The 22,747-nt window shown below is 47.8% G+C and overlaps 1 protein-coding gene across 3 annotated transcripts; it reads right to left on the bottom strand.

Moving 5' to 3' along the window:
• Positions 1–3,133: 3,133 nt before the first annotated feature.
• On the bottom strand, positions 3,134–22,204 carry Tmem269 (transmembrane protein 269). 3 transcript variants are annotated; one of them, XM_052718809.1, is made up of 7 exons: positions 19,769–22,204; positions 18,742–18,813; positions 15,712–15,841; positions 12,491–12,588; positions 11,537–11,683; positions 10,748–10,948; positions 3,134–7,021 (listed from the first exon to the last, which is right to left on the bottom strand). In XM_052718809.1, the coding sequence occupies exons 2-7, from the start codon at positions 18,806–18,808 to the stop codon at positions 6,900–6,902; spliced, it is 765 nt and encodes a 254-aa protein (XP_052574769.1). In that variant the 5' UTR covers positions 18,809–18,813; positions 19,769–22,204; the 3' UTR covers positions 3,134–6,899. The 3 variants fall into 3 exon arrangements, with proteins under 3 accessions (XP_052574769.1, XP_052574768.1, XP_052574770.1); XM_052718808.1 differs by having other exon boundaries at positions 18,742–22,204; XM_052718810.1 differs by having other exon boundaries at positions 11,537–11,680; positions 18,742–22,204.
• Positions 22,205–22,747: the final 543 nt, after the last annotated feature.

Raw genomic sequence — 22,747 nt, 5'->3', positions numbered from 1 at the left:
CTTTAGGGTGGGAATGCCTGCTCAAGGAAAGTGGGATAAAGAATGGAGTAGGTGAGGGCTAGAGGGATGGCTCAGCAGTGAGATCACTGACTGCCCTGGTGGAGGACCGGGTTCTGTTCCCAACACCCACATCCAACACTTCACACACCTGTAACTCCGGCTCCAGGGCATCCAACATCTTTTTCTGGACTCTGTGAGTACCTCACTCCCACATATGCCCACAAAGATATACATAGTTAAAAATAAAATAGGTCTTAAACAAACAAACAAACAAACTGGGCATACTAGCACATACCTTTAATCCCAGCACACAGGAGGCAGAGACAAGATACCTGTGAGTTTGAGGTCAACCTGTTCTACAGAGCAAGTCCCAGTCTAGCCAAAGCTACATAGTGAGACCCTGTCTCTCACACACACATACACACACACACACACACACACACACACACACACAGAATGGGATCCAGTGTCCATGGGAACAGAGGAAGTGCTTTGCCTTGGGAATAAGAACAGCTCATTATTTTTCTCAAGGGGAAACAATGCAGGAGTTGGTGGACTTGGTAAGTGTGGAAGTTCTTTGCAGAGCAAGAAGCAGGGTGAGGAGAGTGAAAGGGGAGGTGATGGAGGCTTGAGGAGAGAGGGTGTGAAACAGTAGTCTAGTTCCACAGAGTGAAAACAGACCTGCAGGGACACGGGACGACAGCCGGGCAGCAGTACGGCTTCACTAGGGATGAGCAGACCTAGACTCCAAGCCGCGCTGGCCACGCTGTGTTCTCAGCGCTGCTGGAGTGAGGCGCAGGAGACGGGGAGTTGCGACGAGGTGAACCAGGGCTTTGCTCAGAGCTAACGTGGAAGCAAAGAAAGGCAGGGAGGAGCGCATTCCCAGTGCGTGGATTATGACCACGGGCCTGGCTCTACACTGTGCGAAAACGTAAATGAGCCAGACGTGGTTCACACACCTGTAATCCCAGCACTGGGGAGGCTGAGGCAGGAGGATCAGGAGTTTGAGGCCAGCCTGGGCTACATAGTGAGACTCTAACTCCAAGTGAATGAGAACTGGAGAGGATAAGGGACTTTGGAAGGGTCTGAGGTTCACAAGTTAGAGTTTCTACTATGGTTGAAACTGAGCCTCTAGAAGTATCCTGGAGGGATGATTAGAGAACAGAATACCAGAAACAGACCCGAGAGCGGCTACTCTGACTGGTAATGACAGAGCCCAGGGGATTACTCCAGAAGGCTGGAGTAGGACAGAGGACTAGATCTTTGGGGTTTGCTGGAGGACTGGGAAGGCAGAGTATGGGACAGTCATCTTGAGAAGTGCCCGTGTCAGGATTTGTTGAGTGACCTTGGGCAAGTCATTTGGCTGCTTGGTACCTCAGTCTTCATCTCTTTTTTTTTTTTTTTTTTTTTTTTTTTTGGTTTTTCGAGACAGGGTTTCTCTGTGTAGCTTTGCGCCTTTCCTGGAACTCACTTGGTAGTCCAGGCTGGCCTCGAACTCACAGAGATCCGCCTGGCTCTGCCTCCCGAGTGCTGGGATTAAAGGCGTGCGCCACCACCGCCCGGCCAGTCTTCATCTCTTAAGAAGGAACGTTAGTATTTCTGCTTCACTTGAATTCTGTAAGATGGAAAGCGCCACATCTGGAGTACACCTGTGCTCAGGAAACAGCACAGCTGGGAGTTAACTCAGACCCGGAGTCCCTAGTAAACCTTAAAAGGTGCTCTTACTCTTTAATTGGTGAAAAATTAAAAACTGTGGTGGCAACGAGTTTATCTACACCCTGGGAGCCGCTTCCCACTGTTCTTACTGTTTCTGTGAGACTCTGATCAGGGAGGACTGTAGACCACCCACCCACCCTTCCTTCCTCCCTCCCTCCTTCCTTCCTCCTTCCCTTCCTCCCTCCCTCCTTCCTTCCTCCTCCTTCTTTCCTTCTTTCCTCCCTCTCTTCCTCCCTTCCCTCCCTCCTTCTTCCTCTTCCTTCCTCCTTTCCTTCCTCCCTCCCTCCCTCCCTCCTTCCTCCTTCCTCCCTTCCTCCTTCCTTCCTCCCTTCCTCTTTCCTCCTTCCTTTTCTCCCTCCCTCCCTCCTTCCTTCCTCCCTCCCTCCTTCCTTCCTTCCTTCCTTCCTTCCTTTCTTCCTTCCTCCCTTCTTCCCTCTCTTCCTTCCTTCCCCTTCAAAAAAAGCAGAAAGCATATTCCCTCCTACATGAGCAGGTAGTAGAGAAAAAAAAACACGAGGCGGGCGTGGTGGCACACGCCTTTAATCCCAGCACTCTGGAGGCAGAAGCAGGAAGATCTCTGAGTTCAAAGCCAACCTGGTCTACAGAGTGAGTTCCAGGACAGCCAGGACTACACAGAGAAACCCTGTCTTGAAAAACAAGACCACATGCTACTTCCAGTGCTGTTCTAGACCCTGCTGGTCACAGGTGTCCAGTCACACACGTAAGTACACGTGACCTTTAGTCCCGTTTCAGCCACTAGCCATCCTGTGACTGCAGCTAACAGCAGCTCTGGGAGGGCAGGCCAGATACTTTTCGGTTTTCATCTTGGGGCTACTTCCCCAGGCCTAGAGTCAGGTTGCAAGGGGAAAGTTCAGACTGGAACCTTAGGAACCAAACACCTGTCACCTAGCTGCCTCTTCTCGGGTAGAGGTTAAAGTTGTCTCTGACATGTGCTTCAGGAATGTAATTGACACCAACATGTTCACAGCAGGGTTACTGCAATGCTGAGCAAGTGATGGGATTAAGGGCATTTGTCACAATGCCTAGCTAAAAACTAAAATATTTTTTTAAATTGAAGGAGTTGTTAAATTACTCCATTTATCTGTCCTTCAAAATATGGATCCAATTAAATCAGTGGTTTTAACCTGTGGGTCATGATCCCCTTGCAGGTCAAACAACCCTAAGACATTAGAAAACACAGATACTTACGTTACGATTCATAACAGTAGCAAAATTAGTTATGGAGTAGCAATGAAAATAATTTTATGGTTGCGTCACCACAACATGAGGGACTGTATTAAAGGGCCACAGCATTAGGAAGTTTGAGAACCACTGAGTTAAATGATGAATTTAAAAGTCCAGGAAAAGAATGGGTTAAAAAAAATCTCATCTTACTTATGAAGCCTGACAACCCAGAGAATGTAAATGGTGTTTATGACAATAAAATTTGAACATTTCAGTCTAAAAGAAGAAAAACTAAAGAGAAAATTACATGTTGGTTTATATCCTGCTGATCCCATTGGAAAACGCTTGAGCATTAGGAAGGAATTAAGCGCACAATTGTAGACCTGAGTGTAGCTGGCTTTCTTGGACCACCAGCCCAAAATCCTGACACAGGGACTTACTATCAACCACAAATGCTCAGCCCTAGCGTAGGCTTGTTTCCAGCTAGCCCTTTTTAAATTCAAATCAACCCATTTCTATTAACCCATGTGCAGCCCCGAGGCTCATTTACCTCATCTACATACTGTCCATCCTGCTTTCCTGCTTTCTCTGCACCTGGCTGGCTGGCAGCTGGCTGGCTGGCTTCCCTTTTCTCTCTGCCCGCCAGCCCCGCCTATCCTGTTCTGCCCAGTCACCAGCCATCTAGCCCTCCACTAGACCAATCAGGTGCTCCAGGCAGGCAAGGTAAAACAGTAACACATCCCCACACAGTTAAGCAACTGCAGCATAAACAAATGCAACACATCCTTACATAGTTACATATTCTATTTCATGACATCCGAGTTTTCCAAAATTCCAGTTTTCATATGAAAGCCCACATTTTAAACCATGTATTCCGAGTATTTGTTTGCATGTATGTATGTGCCCACAGAGGCCAGAAGAGGGCATGGGATTCCTGAAACTGGGGTCACAGCTAATTGTGCACTAACATGTTGATGCTGGAAACAAAATCTAAGTCCTCTGCAAAAGCAGGCAGTGTTCGTAACTGCGGAGCTGTCTCTCCCGCCTCCCAAAACACACCCCTCTCCCCACAGAACTTTTTCTTGAAATGACAGGCACACTCAGTTCACACTTCAGGAAAACCCAGTTGGACCTGCCCTAGCTTGTATGTTTGACCTCCCAGGGGAAAGTAAATCTTCAGGTTAGAAATGGGGAAATGGACTTTGAGATTAAACATTTCACTCAGGGCCAGACCTACAAAAGCAATAGGGTTCTGTCACAGGCTTCCACTCAGACATGGAGCATTGCTTTGAGAAAGCAATCTCCACCCCCACCCCCCGGGTTTAGACCAGAAACCCGCCTAGACTCCCTCCCTGACTTCATCCGAGTGCTGAATGAGCTCTCACATCATCCTTTACCTTTGTGCTTACGTGGAAGCCCAGGAAGCATGTCAGAAAAACTGCTTTCTAGGAAATAAAGGTGCTGAGGTGAGCTGGCAGATGAGCCCAGCCTGCTGAGAGACAGCCAGACTCTGCAAGGAACTCTCAGGTGCCCTGGCACTGCCCCATGTCACTAGCCAAGGGGCAGAAGCAAACCAATAGAGTGAGAGTTACTACTGCTACAGTTGCTGAGTAGTTCAGTTGTCAAAGCCGCCTTCTTAACTCTGCTCCTGCCACTTAAAACGGACACGATTCTAGAGGCGTGCTTGTTTGAGGGTTTGTTTGTTTGTTTTGAACATAGAAACAGCCAGAAATCATTTGGTTAAAACTCGGAAGTAGTGTGAGGGCACCATTGACTAATCTCAAATATCAGGTTTTTGAACAGAATTGAATTGGTTGAGAATAACGCAAGCATTGTTTCCTCACACCTACTCTATGGAGGCGCCATGCTAGCTGTTGGTCCCTAAGAGCTCATGTGACAGTAGTTGTGAGTGTTTGGGTGAGTGTAGACTCACACTGACATGAGTGTTCAGCATGGAAGACCCCAAGTGGATGTACTGTTTCTATAATAACCTTCTTTATAACATCTCAGAATCCACAGGGAAATCTGCAAAGTAAACATTTTTTTTTTTTTTTTTTTTTTTTTTTTTAGTGCTGGGCACCTTGGCAGGTAGTAGAAATAAGCATAAATGAAAGGCAATAATGTTCTAGCAGAACATAACAGCTCCGTCTAACAGTGACCGCAGAAGAGATGAAATGAGCACTGGGGAAGAGAGCCTGGGAGAGAGGGTGCTCCCAGCCTCTAACCTAGAGCTGTAATGATGTTGGCATTTTCCTTTGTTCCTTAATTTGCAAGTTGTTTTTTTTTAAATCTAGTTTTAGATTTGAGGCAAATTGACCACATATATGCTACTCTTAAGACGCCAATGGCAGACACGTTGTAGAGGAGCTCAGGCGCCACCGTGTGGGAAGAGGCAGAATTAGCCAGCAGTCCTTTGGATGTTCCAGCTGAAGACAGAATCCAGAGTGAAGCTGGGCTCCCTGGTTATTCTCCTTAAGGTGCAGCTTTAGATACGATATAAGAGCATACAGTATTTCCATCTGATTTGTAGTTTCACAAGACAAAGTGACATCTGAGTAGAGTTTAGTGTTTGAGAACTTAGAAAAGATACACACAGAATGGGATCCCTGGAAGCCAGATGTGATGGCTAGTCTTGGTTGTCAGATACATCTGGAACTAACTAAACCCAAGCAGGTACACCTGTGAGGGATTTTTCTTTTTCTTTTTTTTCCTTCTTCTTTTTCAGACAGGTTCTCTCTTTGTAGTACTGGCTATCCTGGAATTCTCTATGTAGACCAGGCTGGCCTCGAACTCACAGAGATCCACCTGGCTCTGCCTCCCGAGTGCTGGGACTAAAGGTGGGAGGCAGAGCCAGGCAGATCTCTGTGAGTTCGAAGTCTGCCTGGTTCGAGGCAGAGCGAGATCCAGGACAGGTACCAAAATTACACAGAGAAACCCTGTCTTGAAAAACCAAAAAAAAAAAAAAAAAAAAAAAAAGCATGTGCCACCATGCCTGGTGGAATTTTCTTAATTTAAAGATAGAAGACCCACCTTTAATCAGGATTTTTTGAGGTGGGAAGCTCCACCTTTAATTTGGGCCACACCTGGTGGCAGCCTATAGAAGTAAAGCACATGGGAGAAGGAAGCTTCTGTTCTTTGCCTGCTTGCCCTCGCTAGCAAGTCCATTCCTTCACTGGCATTAGAGCCTACTTCTTTAGGATTATGTCATATACTGAAGACCAGCTGAGACGTCCAGCTTCATAGACTGAACAACTACTGGATTCTTGGTATTTCTGTTGGTAGACAGCCATTGTTGGACTAACTGGATCACAGTCTATAAGCCACTCTAATAAATCCCCTTTACACATAGATAGATAGATAGATAGATAGATAGATAGATAGATAGATAGATAAACAAACCGACAGAGACAGATTCATTCTATCTGTTCTGTTCCTATAGAGAACCCTGACTAATACACCAGGTGATGCATTTGGGCTGCTAGTCAATTTTTTGAGATAACATCTCATGTATCCAAGGCTGGCCTGGAACTCCTAATCCTGAGCTGAAACTCAAACTCAGCCCAAACTTAGCTTGGAAACAAAAGTTTATCCTACATAACTGATTCAAGTATTACCCAGAATGGGTGGTGGTGGTGCACACCTTTAATCCCAGCACTCAAGAGGCAGAGACAGGCAGATCTCTGAGTTCAAGGCCAGCCTACAGAGTGAGTTCCAGGACAGCCTGGGCAACACAGAGAAACCTGTCTCAAAAAAACAAAAAGCAAACAAAAAAACCTGTTTCAAGTATTTCCCAAAAGGTAGTCTGCACCCTGAATAAGGAGAAAAAAGCAAAGGCTTCTGGGCGCACTGTGGGTCGCTGTGATTCAAGACAAGAGATAGCATATGAGAACACAGGTGCCAGGAAAGCTTTAGTGAGGATGAGGCAGGTCTTGATCCAGCATGCTAAGTGCAGAGCCCACAGAGCCAGCAGGAGTGGTGAAGCTGTGGTTTCCTCCTTGCTAGAGCTTAATACAAATTCCCCTGCCCCACAGTGCATCTGGGAAGAAGATGTAGGAGAGCGACCAGATGAGGCAGTAAAAGGCGGTGAGTGAGAATGGGGAGAGGAACAGCATGATAACACCTGTGAAGAGAGAAGCAGACGCTCAGTTTCATGAAGTGCCTCACATGGCTCCTACCCCACCCTCTGTCCCTCACAGGTCACTCACAGAGCTGAGGAAACAGCACCAAGAGAGGCAGAAGCCCCATGTTTAAGGTCAGTTTAGTAAGTATATGTAAGCCCTTAATTGGAAGCTAATGCAACCTCAGGGTCCATTCTGTTGATCTCAGACCAGAAGCCAAGTCCTGGCCAAGACTGAATCAAGTTGACCAGAACCTTTTCTTGGGGGAAAAAATCTTCCTGATTGTTTGGAGTTTAACATGCAATGTTACATGCCTGAGACTGCTTACAGAATGACCTCAGCTCTCACACCAAGATCTCTGAGTAAGCAGAGTGGCTCGCTTAGCCTAGACTGTGCAAGTCCATGGTCTGTGCGGAGCAGCCACTGTCTTTCTGGAGTCTGGAATTCGGTACCTGCTAGGCAGAGGGTCCCTAAGTGAGTCTCTGATGACCTTCCCTAGAAGACAGTGCTTCATGTGAATGACTGCAGTTCAGGGCTTGGGGAATTGAATGTGACTCTGATGCCACCTGGAGAGGACTCTGGGAATCCGCATCTCATTTCGTGGTCACTTCCCATGCACCTTTGCCCTCTGCTGATCCTGAGCCACATCCTTGTTTCTTCTTTTTATTTGTTTGTTTCAGTTTGTCAAGACAGGTTTCTCTGTTCTAGCCCTGGCTGTCCTTGAACCAGCTCTGTAGACCAGGCTGGCCTAGAACTCGAGCTCCAGCTGCCTCTGCCTCCCGAGTGCTAGGATTAAAGTCATGTGTCACCAGCCCACATCCTTGTGTTCTAACCGGTTTTAGCTGTGAGTACATGCTGAGTCCTGAGGCCGCTGCTAACAAATTGCTGAGCCTCGATCTAGTCAGGAACTCCCAAGACCATCTGAATTGCAGATGAAACACTATCAGGCATAAGGACTCCAAAATTAGTGGCACATCTACTCAGTACTAGCTACTCTGCTAGGTACTACCGATTGCTTCACTTCATAATACTCCTATGACTTAGAATTGTATCTATCTTCCTCATAAATGATAGAGGGGAAGTAACCTACACAGAGGCCTGACATTTAAAAACTAGACAGTCTTCCTCAGTTAATAAGAATATGGGGCAACAATAGTCTCATGACAGGCTCTCACGTAACACAGGCTGACCTCAAACTTGCTATGTAGCTGAGGATGACTGTGAACTTCTGACCCACCTCCAGAGTGCTGAGCTTACAGGTGTGCACCACCACAGCCAGTGTGTGCAGTACTATAGATCAAACCCCAGGGATCTGTGCAGGCTAAGCAAGTACTCTTCCAACCGGGCTACAACCCCAACCTGACCACCATGTATTTGGTGAAATCCTGCTAGATCGTGACAGGTGACCTAACAAAAGGTCATTTCTGGGGACAAGAATCAGTTAAGATGTGCTAGAGTTTTGAATACTGCAATTAGAGAGCAGTCATTTATCTGCTGAGGCAAGGAGGCGATGTTTAAAGCCAAAACTGTCCTAAAAAATAGATGGCATTATCTCTCCAAAACTAGCCATGGCCAGCTTCTTGAAGTCTGGAGCTCTGTAGGAAGAAGGGTCTTCAATCTGAGGTAACCAGTTGTCCCCCAGGCAAGCGGAAGATCAACAGCATCCACTTTGAAATGTGTACAATACTGACATTAACTGGTGTCAGAATCTGTGAGGTGCCATTTCCTCCTTAATTCACACAGCAATGCAGCCCAGGAGTCTCATGCTAAGTGTATGGTTTATTTGAGCAAAGGGGAACACTCCAGGAACAGTGACCTCTGAGGGAAACACTTGCTAGGAGCTAGGAGAGGGGAGGTAGAAAAGATGGAGCAGGGGCTGGAGAGATGGCTCAATGGTTAAGGGCACTGACTGCTCCTCTAGAGGTCCTGAGTTCAATTCCCAGCAACCACATGGTGGCTCACAACCACCTGTAATGAGATCTGGTGCCCTCTTCTGGCCTGCAGGGACACATGCAGGCAGAATACTCTATACATAATAAATAAATAAATCTTAATAAAATAAAATAAAAAATAATATAAAAAGAAAAGATGGAGCAGCAATTGCCATTTATAGCCCAGGAGCCACCAGAGAACTACCTCGTTGCCTCATTCAATCTCAGTGAGGCTATAAGCTAGCAACTTGGAGCTTTATTTATAGGTGAAGAAAACTGAGTTCAAAATGGTGAGGTGTTAGCCCAAGTTTATACAACTATGTGCAGAAGTCAGAGCTTCAACTGAGGTATGTTTAGCTACAAACCCAGACTCTCCTCGCCATTCTGCCTCTGCCTAGGCACAGGAGAGCCAGCACACCAGAACTTGGTTAAGCATACTGTACTAATGCCACATAAGGTATACACCTGAAGGAAACATACCCTACAACCACCCAGAGTGGATTCACAGCAAAGGAATAATGGGAGAAACTCCAGCCCCCAGGGATGCTTGTCTTGTTCACTGCATACATTATAAAAGAAAAACCAGCCGGGCGGTGGTGGCGCACGCCTTTAATCCCAGCACTCGGGAGGCAGAGCCAGGCGGATCTCTGTGAGTTCGAGGCCAGCCTGGGCTACCAAGTGAGTTCCAGGAAAGGCGCAAAGCTACACAGAGAAACCCTGTCTCGAAAAACCAAAAAAAAAAAAAAAAAAAAAAAAAGAAAAACCAATACTCCCTGAAGGAAGCCCTAACTCCGGCGAGCATCTCTGAAGGCTGGAACCTAGGCTCAGCTGCTTACGCTTGAACTTCCTCCCTCAGTGTCAACCCTAGTTCCAATACTTATCTCAAGCCCAGTTGCCTCTCTTCACCCATCACGCCACCACCATCTGAACACCTCCTCCTGGTACCTGCTGTCTGTTCTCCTCACTGCAGTTCAATGGTTGTCTGGAAGCTGCCGCCCTGACCATCTATCACCTGCTACCTGGGTCTTCCCCCACAAGTTCCAGCCACACTGCTCCACTGACATTTCCAGCACCTTCTTGGCCTCCCGGCCATCACAAAACAGTGTCCTCTCCTGAACCATTCTTCCTACTCATCCGTGAGCTTATCTTTCCAATCTCACTTAAACAGAAAGAGCATCTCCTCCTCTCACGCCATCTCAGTCTAAATGAGTCGCCCTCTGAGAGCACCCTGTACTTTCCCAGAGCATCAAAACTGTTTGTAGTTACTTTGTTTATTGCTTTAGACAGAATTTCACTCTATAGCTCAGGCTGTCCTGGAACTCACTATATCTTGAATTTGCAATGATCCTCCAGCCTCAGCCTCCCAAGAACTAGAATTACAAATACAAGCCACTGTGCCCAGTTTTGTTTGTTTCCAATTATTTTGGCCATTTTTATTTGTTGGTTTGTTTTGGTTTTCAGTAACTTTCTCCTTACCTGAGACAAGGACTGTCTAGTACCAGATTGACTCCCTGTACCTAGCACATAGGCACACATTCCCTAAATTCTACTGAACTCATTAACATTAGGTAGGTATTTATTGAGCACAGCCTAATTCTATGCACTGGAAATTAGAGCATAAAGAAAAAGTCCTCCATGGAGGTGAGTACATTTAGTATTTTCAGACATTAAGAAATAGTAACTATGTCCTATGTTGGATAACACTGATGGTGAGAAGTTCAGGAGACAAAGTGAATGGACGAAGCTGCTGTGAGACACTGTGACGGTAAACATCTGGTGGCAGTTAGCTGAACTCACCTCCCATATAAACCACTTTTTTCCAGTTCTCTGACTCCAGGATCTCATCGTGTGGGTAGCAACTCTGGTCGATCATGAACAGAATCATGAGTGAAGCCATGCAGCAGAGGATAAACGTGTTGCCCTTAGTCAGAAGGCAGGTGGAGGCCAAAACACAGGAAGCGTAGGGGCAGGGTAGACCTTTGTATGCAGAGGGACCTCCTAGGGAAAGATCATGGGGTCAGCAGCTTCCTGGCTCCAAGGGCATCTGTCACTTTGGGGCTCCTCTCCCTGAGCTACCAAATTCCCTTAGCCCAGGGGTAGGGAGGAGGGTGTAGCTCATTTGGTCATTACTAGCAGATGCTGTGCAGGTTTGGCTTTGTGTTGGTTTCTGGGGGACAGCAGGCAATTAGTGTAGACCAGGGGTGCCCACACCTTAAAGAGTCCTTGGAAGCCAGTCTGAGCTCAGTGCTGGGTTTGCACCCCCTTTCTGTGTGGTCTTAGGAAGGCAGCTGCCCTCCCTTTATCCCAGGTTCTCTTGTTTGGGGGAACTGGGGAACCCCATTTCTAGAGTGTGCAAAGCAGTGCTCCATACAAATACAATACAGGACAGAGCCATAGCTGCTCAAGAAGCAAGAGCTCATTTCTCCCAGACCAGGGCTCTGCCAGTACAGCCTCAACTTGCAGTAGGCACGGGGCTCATGAGGAGGAAGAGGGAGTCCATGAGTGGCCGCTGGCTTCTGGTTCCCAACAGTTTCTCCTGCCCCTTGATCCCTGTCACAGTCCTAAGATAGACTGGGGTCCACTCACCAGTTGAATAGAAACACAGGCGGAAAGACGTGGTTAAGACATAGATGACGGCCAGGAACCCATTCAGAGGCCCTTCCACACCGAGCAGCAGAGCCGAAGCCAGGCCAAAGGTGGTGAAGACAGCAAAATCATTCAGCTCAAGTCCTGCTTCAGAGGTCAAGGTTAACTTACGGGCATGTGGTCTACACTCTAGCCTCTCTCAGGTGGCTGGAGCAGTGACAGTTGGGGTGCTGGGGTCTCAGAGGGCAGCAGCTGCTCCCTAAAGATGGCCTGTACATCGAAGTCTGGGTCGTCCCCCCACCCCCAGCTCTGCCTCTGCTGGTCCTCATCACTCAACATGCAAGGCTTAGCACCCAAGTTCACAAGCCTTAGGACCTTTTTCAGGCAAAATCTTACGTGAAAACATTTTGAGGTACTTTGAACCAGCTGCTTTGCCTGGGGGTGTTTCTCATCTTCTCACTGACCCTCACCATCCTCCTCACTTCACTAATAAATCTATAGAGGATATTCTTCACTTAGAATGAAGGTGACCCCAGTGAACACTTGGAAGGCAAGAAAGGATAAACAGCAAAGAAACTGCTTGAGTAACTCAAAGTAAAATCTTACCTCATAAAACTCAAAATAACATAATAATACACTATAAACACAAGACCAAAATCTTCAGCAAAATCACATCAATCAAAAGAAGAGTAAATGGAATTAAAGCAGAGGGTGAGGAAGATAAGGACTAAACCCTACAGTGAGGACGGGGCAAAGATGGGGCAGAGAGCCAACCCAGGAGATGGCTCCTGGCTGCAGACAGCCTGACTCCCGGGGCAGGACTGCTTCCGCTGTTAACAGAGGCATATGAACAATCGGGGGTGACTGAGGAAGGCCTGCCTGATGTAGAGGATGGATGGCAGCCTGAGATGGATGCAGAGTAGGGACTAGAGGGGGGCTGAGGTCCAGACTCACCCAATTTGTGGCAGATGTTGAGGTGTCTGGTCATCGTCCCTATTGCCATGTCTAACAGGAAGCTGATCAGCAGCATCCAAGAAGCACAGTGGGGTTTCCTAGAGTGCAGGCCAGCAGGGTAGCTTCTCGTACCACCCACTCTTGACAAACTCCTACACCCTCACACATAAGCATACCAATGTGCATTCCCTCACTCACATCTCCTCTGGTATACACTGCTGTAAGTGTTTCACACACACCCTCACATAAGGCTCTGTCCCTCCCAAACTCCTAACCATAGTCTTTTTTAATAATTGCTTGTATGATTTTATGTGTCTGACTTGTTATTGCCTGCATATATGTCTGTGCACCACACCAATGCATTGCCCAGGAAGACCAGAAGAGGATGTGGGATCTCATGGGATGAGTTGCAGATGGCTGTGAGCCACACCATGTGGGTGCTGATAATCAAACCCAGGCTCTCTAGAAGAGCAGCCAGTGCTCTTAACCACTGAGCCAGCTTTTCAGCCTCCAAACCATAGTTTAAAGAGGTTCTCTGACACCCCCAACCTCCAGTAATCACCAAGGTCCCTTACAACTCTTTTTTTTTTTTTTTTTGAGGGGGGGAGGATATTTTGAGACAGGGTTTCTCTGTGTAGCCCTGGCTGTCTTGAAACTTTCTCCATAGACCAGGCTGGCCTCAAACTCAGAGATCCGCCTGCCTCTGCCTCCCAAGTGCTGGGATTAAAGGCATGCACCACTACCACCCGGCCCCTTCCAACTCTTAAGCCTCAGTGTATGTGATGGCACAGACTCATTCCTAGTTCCTAGTGCAGCCTCTGCCACTGTCCCACTGTGACTCTTCAGATAAATTACTGTTTGTCTCTCTGTCTCTTTCTCCGCTTGTGAAATGAAGGATTTGTGCTGTGCCTTCCTCTCCTTTCTTCTCTTCCCTCTCTTCTCTCCTTTCCTTTCTTTCATTCTGTGGTGGTTTGAATGAGAATGTCCCCCATAGCTCATATGTTCAAATACATGGTCCCCCAGTTGGTAGAACTGTTTGGGAAGGATTAAGTGTGGCCTTGTTGAAGAAGATGTGTCATGGGGACAGACTTTGAAGTTTCAAAAGACTCCTGCCATTCCCAGTGTCTCTCTCTCTGCCTCTGGCGTTCAGATCAAGATGGGAGTCCTCAGCTATTTCTGACACGTGCCTTTGCTCTGCCATCCTGAACGCTCATCCTAGGAAACTGTAAACCCAACTGAATGCTTTCTTTTATAGTTGCCTTTGTCATGGTGTTTTATCACAGCAATAGGAAAGGTAACTAAGACAACTGTTCTTTAGGAGCCACTGGCCCTATTTTGTGAAACAGGGTTTCTCACTGAGACCTGGGGCTCACTGGTTTGGCAAGGTTGGATGGCCAGTGAGCCCTGTAGACTCTCCTGTCTCCACCTCCCCAGCACCAGGATTCTGAATGCACACCACATGGCCAGCTTTCTTACATGGCAGCTAAGAACTGAACTCAGGCCCTCATGCTTGTGCCACAGCACTATCATCTGAGCCATCTCCCCCAACCCTGGTCTGAAGACTCTTGATCCTCCTGCCTCCACCTCCCAAATTCTGGGATTACAAGCTTATGCCACCATACCTGGCTCAATTCTAACTTGCCTGCAACCTTAACCATCTGGTACTTTTTTCTTTTCTTCTTCAGTACTGGAGACTGAAGCTTGGGCCTCACACATTCTAGGCAAGTGCTCTCCCAGGAGCTATCCTGGGTCAGGATTGTGCATTCTTTCTGTTTCTCAGCTTTAGTTCCATTTGACTAAAATCACCTTCTTTATGACTTCTAGTCTTGTATATGCCTAGAGTGCAGAAGAAATCCTCCAAGAGAGCTTGAGGATACTGTGCATTCTGTGTTCTTGGACAAAGTGTCTACAGGTGTCTGTTACATCCAGACACCAAATGGTGCTGCCAAGGTGAATGTGCTTGCTGATTTTCTGTGGATTAGCAATAGGTGTTGGCATCGCTCACGTGGTATGGGTCAGCCAGTGTCTGCCACAGTTCTCTTGGGTTTGAAGTGTGGCAAGGATCCCTGTGTTTCCCACATTCTCTCACATTTGATGCTGGCTCTACTCTAAGTAATTTCCCAGAGTTCCTCTAGCCCTCACATTCTTCATTTCACCTCATCCATCCTATGCTCCCATATGGTCCCTTTGTGAGCAGCCACACAGTCCAAAGAAAACCTGCCCACAGAGGTCCACTGCCAGCTCTGCACTGGATCACAGTGCTTAGGTGACCCAGCAGAAGCAAAGAGCCTGACCTCAGCCATCCCCAAGCAACTTCAACATTCCTTAGACCACAACTGAGTGTCTAGAGGGGCCAGAGGCTAAATGAAAATAACAGAACTTATAATTGTAACATAAAATTACCCTCTCAGAAGATTTGGTTAAACTGAGTTTTTCCTGCCACAGATGTGCCTCCTCCCACTTTATTAGACTACAAAACTCCAAATTTATGGCTGAAAAACAGATACAGAAAGAAGTCACATGCCAGGCCTGGAGAATCAAGTACATCAGGAGCACACCATAAAGAGTTTTCTTTAAAGAGATGACCTGCCAAAGGCCTCGAAATAGAATCCAACTTACAGGAATATAAATTTCTCCCACTTTCTTGGTGGTACCTAAGTATGACAGAATTTCCAGAACAGTGCTAATGTCAGATGTTCAAATCATATGTTCTGATTCAAGAACCAGAAAATATGAACGAAGCCAAGTGAGGTGGCTTACACCTACAATCCCAGCACTTGGTGGCTCACACCCACAGTCCCCGAGTTGGGAGGTGGAAGCAGAAGGATCAGAAGTTCAAAGCCAGCCTAAGCCACATAGTGAGTTCAAGACTTTCCTGGGCTCTGTGGGGGAGAGGTGGTGGTGGGGTACTATGAATACTACTATGCATTTTTTTCTCCTACTAGCCATTCTGAACTGCTATAGCTGAAGGAATAGGAAAGATTTTAACACAAACTCCTCATACTACAAAAAGAGACGGAGGCTCAGAGATGTGACCTAGCTGAAGTCACTTATCAGACTGATAGCAACATGGAGGCCATCATCCTGACTTTGAAGCCACTATACTGTCCTTGTCCCCAAGTTGATCTTCAGCCACAGTGGCTAGGTCTCTAGTCTGCCTCCCCTTCCTCATGACATAGGCTCCACCTCTGAGCTAAGAGCAGGCTGTGCCCCAGACCTACCTGCTGAAGCTGCAGAAGATGGAAAAGAGCCCCAGGACCATGTTGGCCAGAGACAAGGCATTAATAACATCCTTCCAGGAAAGTTCAGTCATCTGAGAAATGGTCTGCTCATGGCTCAAGATGCGCTGACCTACGGCCCAGAAGAGAGGTGTACAGGGTTCCCAAGGTCAAGGGGGGCCTCCAGAGAGGCTCCCAGAGACCCCATCACAGAACCGAACGCTCTCCACACTCTATCTCACTGACTGAGACTACAAGTTAGTGAAGACACCAGAGTTAAAGACAAGGTTTGGGAAAGCTTAGCAGCGGGGTAGATGAACTCACATTGTCATCCCATCCTCCCTTGCCCTGGCCCCACAGCACAGACATCCTCCCAGGAGCCTTTTGACACCTCAAAGGCATCCATCTGAGAGACAGAGCCTTGTCATAGATTAATGGTTGACTTGAGAGAGGCTATGCTCACTCCCTCAGAGATCTCAGGGCACACCACAACACTGGTCCTATCTCCAACAGAGAAGGAAATCAACTTCACAGAATGGATGTGGACAGCATTCGGTGGCTCCCCAGCACCTTCCACTGTGTTCTTTCCTCTGGTCTGGGCCAGCTTAAAGGGTATACTCTTTCTTCCCCTAGTTTATAAATGAGGAAACAACTTCAGCAAACTGGAGACATCTGCTCAAAGTCACACAGTGAATGAAAGCAAACCCTGATGCTTGGTCCTCAATCTGCTGCTGCTTCTGACCCCAGCAGTGGGTAGTTTGGAGGCTAGGACTAAGGAGTTCACTGGGATAGCCTTACCATAGCCTCTGCATGCCAGGACAGGCCACATCCAGGCCTTTGACCACCCATGACATCTCTTACAGCAGCAGGGAACCAGCTGGCTTATCCATCTTCACAAACAGTCTTGACTCTGTTTTTACACCATGTCCAAACAAATATGCTCCTTACACATCAACTGCTTGTGTCCTCTCTGAGACAGACAAGCCCCACTGATGGGATAACACATCAGCCACACAAAGCAGCCCTACCCTTGAGTGGTATGAGGAGATTCTCGTTCGTATATCCACTTTCTCTTTAATCCTTCACTCATTTCGAGGCTTGGCCTTGGCCCCCAAGCAGGCTCTCTGGACAGTTCCAGCCCTTAAGGTCTGAGCAAGAATTGAGACAAGGCCAGATGTGGTGGCACACCTTTAATCTTAGCACCTGAGGCAGAGGCAGGGGGATCTCTGTGAGTTCAAGGCCAGCCTAGTCTACATTGTAAATATTCAAGAAGATAAAGCTACATAGTGAGCCCCTGCCTCAAAAAAAAACCTTAAAATTAAAAATTAAAAAGGGATTGAGACAAACTATGCTCGCTTTAAAACAAAACAAAATAAAACCTGCCACCAAGATATCCAAGGCAGGGAGGGGCTGCTGGACTTGGGGCTGGAACTGGAATATTCCAAGACATCACTGAAGGGTGGTTCCCATAGGCAGCCTCAGTCACCAAAAGAATCAACAGCTGTGTGACCAAAGCCATCAGGATTAACACCTAAGATAGGAAATGACGTAAGCCCGGGAAAGCTGGGAATGAAGGGAGAAGATTTTGGCTGCACCATCCCATTCGATGAATCTGCACAGCCATCTCTCCTGATTTAAGGCCAACCCCAACAGGACTATATACCTCAGTTCCTGAGCCAGGCACCTGTTCACCTGCCAGCCCACCTACCATCTCCTTGAATAGCACCCCTGTGTCTCTGCCTCTCTGAGCAGATGCCCAGTCTTCCAGCAACCAGACATTGCCTCACTTGTACTACTTCATAGATGTTTTAGTCTTAATTGATGATTAGCCTTCTGCTACACTGTCTACCCTGTTCACAAAGCACTGGACACCCGGGATTCCCACTGGCTCTGGGAGCTCAATGAAACAAGGGTTGTCATCCCTGCTTATATATCCCAAGTAAGGCAAACACAGCAGAGAGGGGAAAGCCTTGGGAGAGGTCACTCTGAAGTTACAGGATGAGATGCAGCTCTGTCTTGAGTGTTTTTTCCTCTGTACTCTGCCATCTACCAGGAAACAGGACAGACTGTTTCTCAGGCTCTATGCTTAGTGTAGGCTAAGAGAACCCCTGAGTCATTACCTTCAAAGAACATACAGCCAGTCTATCTGTCTAGAGCAGTGGTTCTCAATATGTGGGTCATGACCCCTGTAAGGGGGTGAACAACCCTTTCACAGGGATTGCATATCAGATATTTAGATTACAGTTCATAACAGTTGCAAAATCACAGTATGAAGTAGCAATGAGAATAATTTTATAGTTGGGGTCACCACAACATGAAGAACTGTATTAATGGGTTGTAGCATTAGGAAGGTTGAGAACCACTGGTCTAGAGAAACGAGACACAAGCATAGATCTTACAAGATGGGAAAGCACGACATCCAAATAGGAAAGGGCTTGTCTCAGGAAATGGTGGAACCAGGACTTGAACTGAGTCTCTTCTTTCTTATTTAAATACTATTTGTAAAATCATACACATCTCCCAGCAGCAAAAGGATGGGGATTTGAGAAGGGCTGTTTAAGTCCACAAAAATAGAGAGCAGTCTACTCACTCCTACAGCAGGATACTTGTTTAGGAGCAAATCTGATGCTTGGTGCTGTGGACACAAAGATGACTGGGAATTCTCTCTCAAGGACAGTCAAGCAGAGGATGCAACCCAGCATGGAAGAGACATTAGCACAGACAGGGGCTGGCCTGCCCGGGGGAGGTTTTCAGAGGAGGGCTGGAGCTGACGCTGGCTTGTGCTCCAAGCAGATTGGGTCACATGCCAGCGTCTGGAATCCCTCTGTGGAGCCCAGCCCCACACCAGCCCTGCTTAGCTCTTCAGCTCCCCTTCTCCAGGCCCGCTGAAAGCCCTCTCTGGGGTCCTTCCTTAGGTCTTAGGCTAGCCCTCCTTGAGGAGTTCCTGACACCCCCCGAGCTGTAAGTGCTCGTCTTGGAAGGCTTCTTGTGCTCACCGTGTGTCACCTGGCATTCTTTACTGGCTTCGCCTACCTTGTCTTCCTTTTTTCTTACAGGGGACGCAACTTGAATGCAGACAGGGTTCCCCTGTGTCAAGCATGAGGCCTGACAATAAAAGTGCTCAATGTTAGTTAATATAATACACCACTTAGGTCCTCTCGCTAGACTTCATTTTTGATGAAGCTCCCACAGCCCCTTCAGCCCAATCCTTATTGTTTACTCATTTTCACTCTCTCCAATGCTTCCCTGTGCCACGCTTTGTGTATTTGGTAAATAAAACAAGACCCATGTGCCACCCTCGGAAGATACGGTCTCGATGGACTGTTCAGGAGCTTGAAGAGACACGTGTTATGTGTAACTAGGGCATGTTCCAGTTGCCCTGGGTATACCAGGATGCAAAGACCAAGTCTGGGGCAAGGGCAAGGGCCAGGGAGGATTTCACCAACATAGTGATATTTACCAGGATCTCTAAGGATGGGGGGAGGGGAGTGGTAGCCAAAGAGAATTAAAAATACGAGGTCCTGGCTCCCGAAAGCCGGGTGACTGGAGATCAAGTCCGTGAGGTCTGAGATGGGGCTCACCCAGAGGTGACTGTGGGCCAGCCCTGTGATGTTTGGGAACGAAATTGAAGAGGGGGTGGGAAGAAATTGAGGAACAGAAATTGATAGTGAGTGTAAGAACCACCCGCAGCAGCACCGGAATCGCAGAGCTCACATGACTGGGTTTCTAGAAAGAGGAATGAATGACGAAGAGGGTTCCCTCACCAGGCGCCGCCGTGAGTGGCGGGTGAGGGTGAAGGTGTGCTCTCCAGCAGTGATGTCTTTTGTCGTTCCTCATCACGCACACTGCCACCCTTTCCCTGGAGGCCAGAGGCCATCTCCTGCAGAGACCTGGTCTCTTGAGAACAGGTCACAACACTGGTCTCTCGCCAGCCTCCCGCGCGGGTTGTCCGGGTAACCCGGTTAAACCCAATTCTGTCGGATGACGAAGGGCTGACTGGCCTGATGTCCCTGTCCCTCTTTCTTGCCCCACCTGCTCCATGTCAGTGGGGAATGCTCACCTGGAGATCAGACATTCCTAGATGGGGCTGGGGCCCCCTCTGCACTCTTTCCTGCTGATGTTGAGGTGGAGGGCCCAGCCCAGGAGAGGGTGCATGGATGCGGGTCCAGCCTTTTAGCCTGGCTCTTAGCTCACAATCCCGAAGGCAGGGGAGGGGCTAAGGAGCCTTTGGACAGAGGCACGGGGCCTCGATTTACAGATCTCACAGTGGGCGGCGAGGGGCGGGGCATTGTGGACTCTCAAAGGAGGTACCTGCTTTCTTCTTCCCCTTGAACCTGGATGGAGGCATTATTCACGGAGGGTTTCTGTGAGGTGCAGAGACCCCGCTGCTGAGTGCCTGGGGTTGGAGGTGGGCTGGGAGTGAGTTGAAGACTGTAAAAAGCAGGCTGGGGTCCACATCATGAAGAGCCCCTTGACTGTCAGCTCCAAGCAAGTATGGCCTTTTATAGGACTGGTTCTTTGTACCTACAAGGAGGTGTAGACATACAATAGCATTTCTAAGGGGGATGAGGACCTGAGGAACTGGGACCCAAAAATGAAGACAATGTGTTTAGGTCAGGTTCTCTCAGAAAGATGGTTCTGGCAGTCACTGTAAAGAAACGAGGTAGTAAGACCGAGGCTATGCCAGGGAATGGGGAGGCAGCCAGTGTGAGAGGAATTTTAAGAGTGTGAGGGAGGCCCTAGGCAAGGACAAAAGCTTTCCAGACAGGTTCTGGATTCAGCAGTTAGACGGATAGTATGCCACAGAAAGAAACTTTTTCCCCCCTGGGACAGGGTTTCTCTGTGTAGCCCCAGCTGTCCTAAAACTCACTCTGTAGACCAGGCTGGCCTCTAACTCAGGGATCTGCCTGTCTCTGTCCCCCAAGTGCTGGGATTAAAGGCGTGAGTCATCACACCCCCACCACAGGCACCAGTAAACCCTTCTTTGTCTCATTTTTTTTTTTTTTTTTTTTTTTTTTGGTTTTTCAAGACAGGGTTTCTCTGTGTAGCTTTGCGCCTTTCCTGGGACTCACTTGGTAGCCCAGGCTGGCCTCGAACTCACAGAGATCCGCCTGGCTCTGCCTCCCAAGTGCTGGGATTAAAGGCGTGCGCCACCACCGCCTGGCCTTTGTTTCATTTTTAAGACACTGTCTCACACTGTAGACAAGGCTAACCTGAAACTATGTAGCTGAGGCTAGCCTTGTACTCATATGATCCTCCTGCCTGTCCCCAAGTCCTGAGATTACAGGTGAGACACCCAGACTTGGAAAGAAACAGTGCTGGATAATATTCCAAGGCAGGGTCTGGCCTTACCTGTCCCACATCCACACCACACTAAGGCTAAACTACAGAAGCAAGAGCGTCCAGGCCCAGACAATAGGTAATGAAAGGGTGGGGCAAAGAGGCCATGTGACACCACAATCAGCAAGGGAGACAGGGTCTCACTGAGCCCAGAGGCCATCTGGCAGACACTGGGCTGGAGGGTGTGAACAGTGTTTCCCTGGGTCTTGGACTGGCTCTGACACTATCTCGTTCTACTCAAGGAAATGGTGGCTCAAATAGTTCATTTACTGTCAACTCCACCATTAGTCATCAGTGGACTTGGGTTGGGGATTCGGCCTTATTATAAGCACTTGCTCAGTGTGTTCAAAGGCCCTAGACTTAGTCCCTAGCACCTAACATTATAATAAGAACTTGTAGAGCTGAGACCTGAAAAGAATCTGACACTGAAGTCAGACCTGGGTGTTTGAAAACTAAAAGAACAGACAAGTGCAGTCAATGCCACTGCCTCTGTGGAGGGTCACACAGAGCCTTGGGATGTTTTGAAACAGATGTTGGGATGACAGCTAGTGCTAAATGATGGCAGTCTCTGTGGAGACACTCAAGGGTGGGGAAGGAAGCAAGGAGGCCCACCAGGAAAGTACTGCCTTAGTTAGGCTAGAGAGGTAGGTGGCTCGGACCAAGAGAAAAGGGTGAAATGATAAGAGGGGGTCGGATGTGGGGTTGTATTTTGAAAGCAGAGTTGACTGGCATGGGGAGAGCAAATGGAATAAAGGAAAGCTTAGCTTTTTTGAACTAAGTAACAATGTGAGATAGGTGGCCATGGGAATGCAGAGGATGTGAAAGGCTTGGGGGTAAATTCAGAGTCAGCGTGGACACATTAAGTTGTAATGACTGAGTCAAGTAGAGATGTCAAGTACAGAAGCAGGACAAATGCATATGAACAGAGTACAGATCAGAGCTAGGAACATGTAGGAGTTGGCAGCCTAAAGGTGATATCAGGCCCTGGGAATGGGTTAGAGCATGAAGGAGGGAGGCAGTGCCAAGAACCTGACCCCAGAGGTCTGGATTACAAAAAAGTGAAGTAGAAGGGAGCAAGATAAAACAATATTCTAAATCAAGATGAGGACACTTTCAAGTAGTGAGCGATTCCACTGAATCAAATCTGCTTACAACTGTACAAGTCCAGTTTCTCCGGGTACTCCAAGCACCAGCTCCTTAAGAAACAAACCTTACCTGTTTGCACATGGGTTTTAATGCCAGAGATATGTGGTCAGTTGCAACTCCCACAGTAGCTCACATTCTCATCTTGCTTTTATTTGATTTTGGAGGCTGAATGTGTGTATACATTCTCAGAAAGGCGGTCCACCTTGTTGCTGCTGTTTTTTGAGAGAGGGTGCTGGGGCTCACCAACTAGGCTAGACTGGCCAGTGAACTCCATCTTGCTAGCACTGAGATTACAAGCATGTACGTCCATGCCTAGATTTTTTAAATTTAGTTTTATATTCATTGGTGTTTTGTCTGCATGTGTATCTGTGTGAGGGTGTCGGATGCCCTGGAACTAGAGTTACAGACAGGTGTGAGCTGCCATGTGGGTGCTGGAAACTGAACCCAGGTCCTCTGGAAGAGCAGCCAGTGCTCTTAACCACCAAGTCATCTCTCCAGCCCCCATGCCCAGATTTTTTTAATGTGGATGCTGAGGATCAAACTCAGGTCCTGT

Source organism: Peromyscus californicus, unplaced genomic scaffold, assembly GCF_007827085.1.
Source record: "Peromyscus californicus insignis strain IS unplaced genomic scaffold, ASM782708v3 Scaffold_5__1_contigs__length_169319896, whole genome shotgun sequence".
Classification (NCBI taxonomy): Eukaryota; Metazoa; Chordata; class Mammalia; order Rodentia; family Cricetidae; genus Peromyscus; species Peromyscus californicus.
Note: the sequence above shows the minus strand (reverse complement) of the source record. Positions and strands in the feature narration are given on the sequence as shown.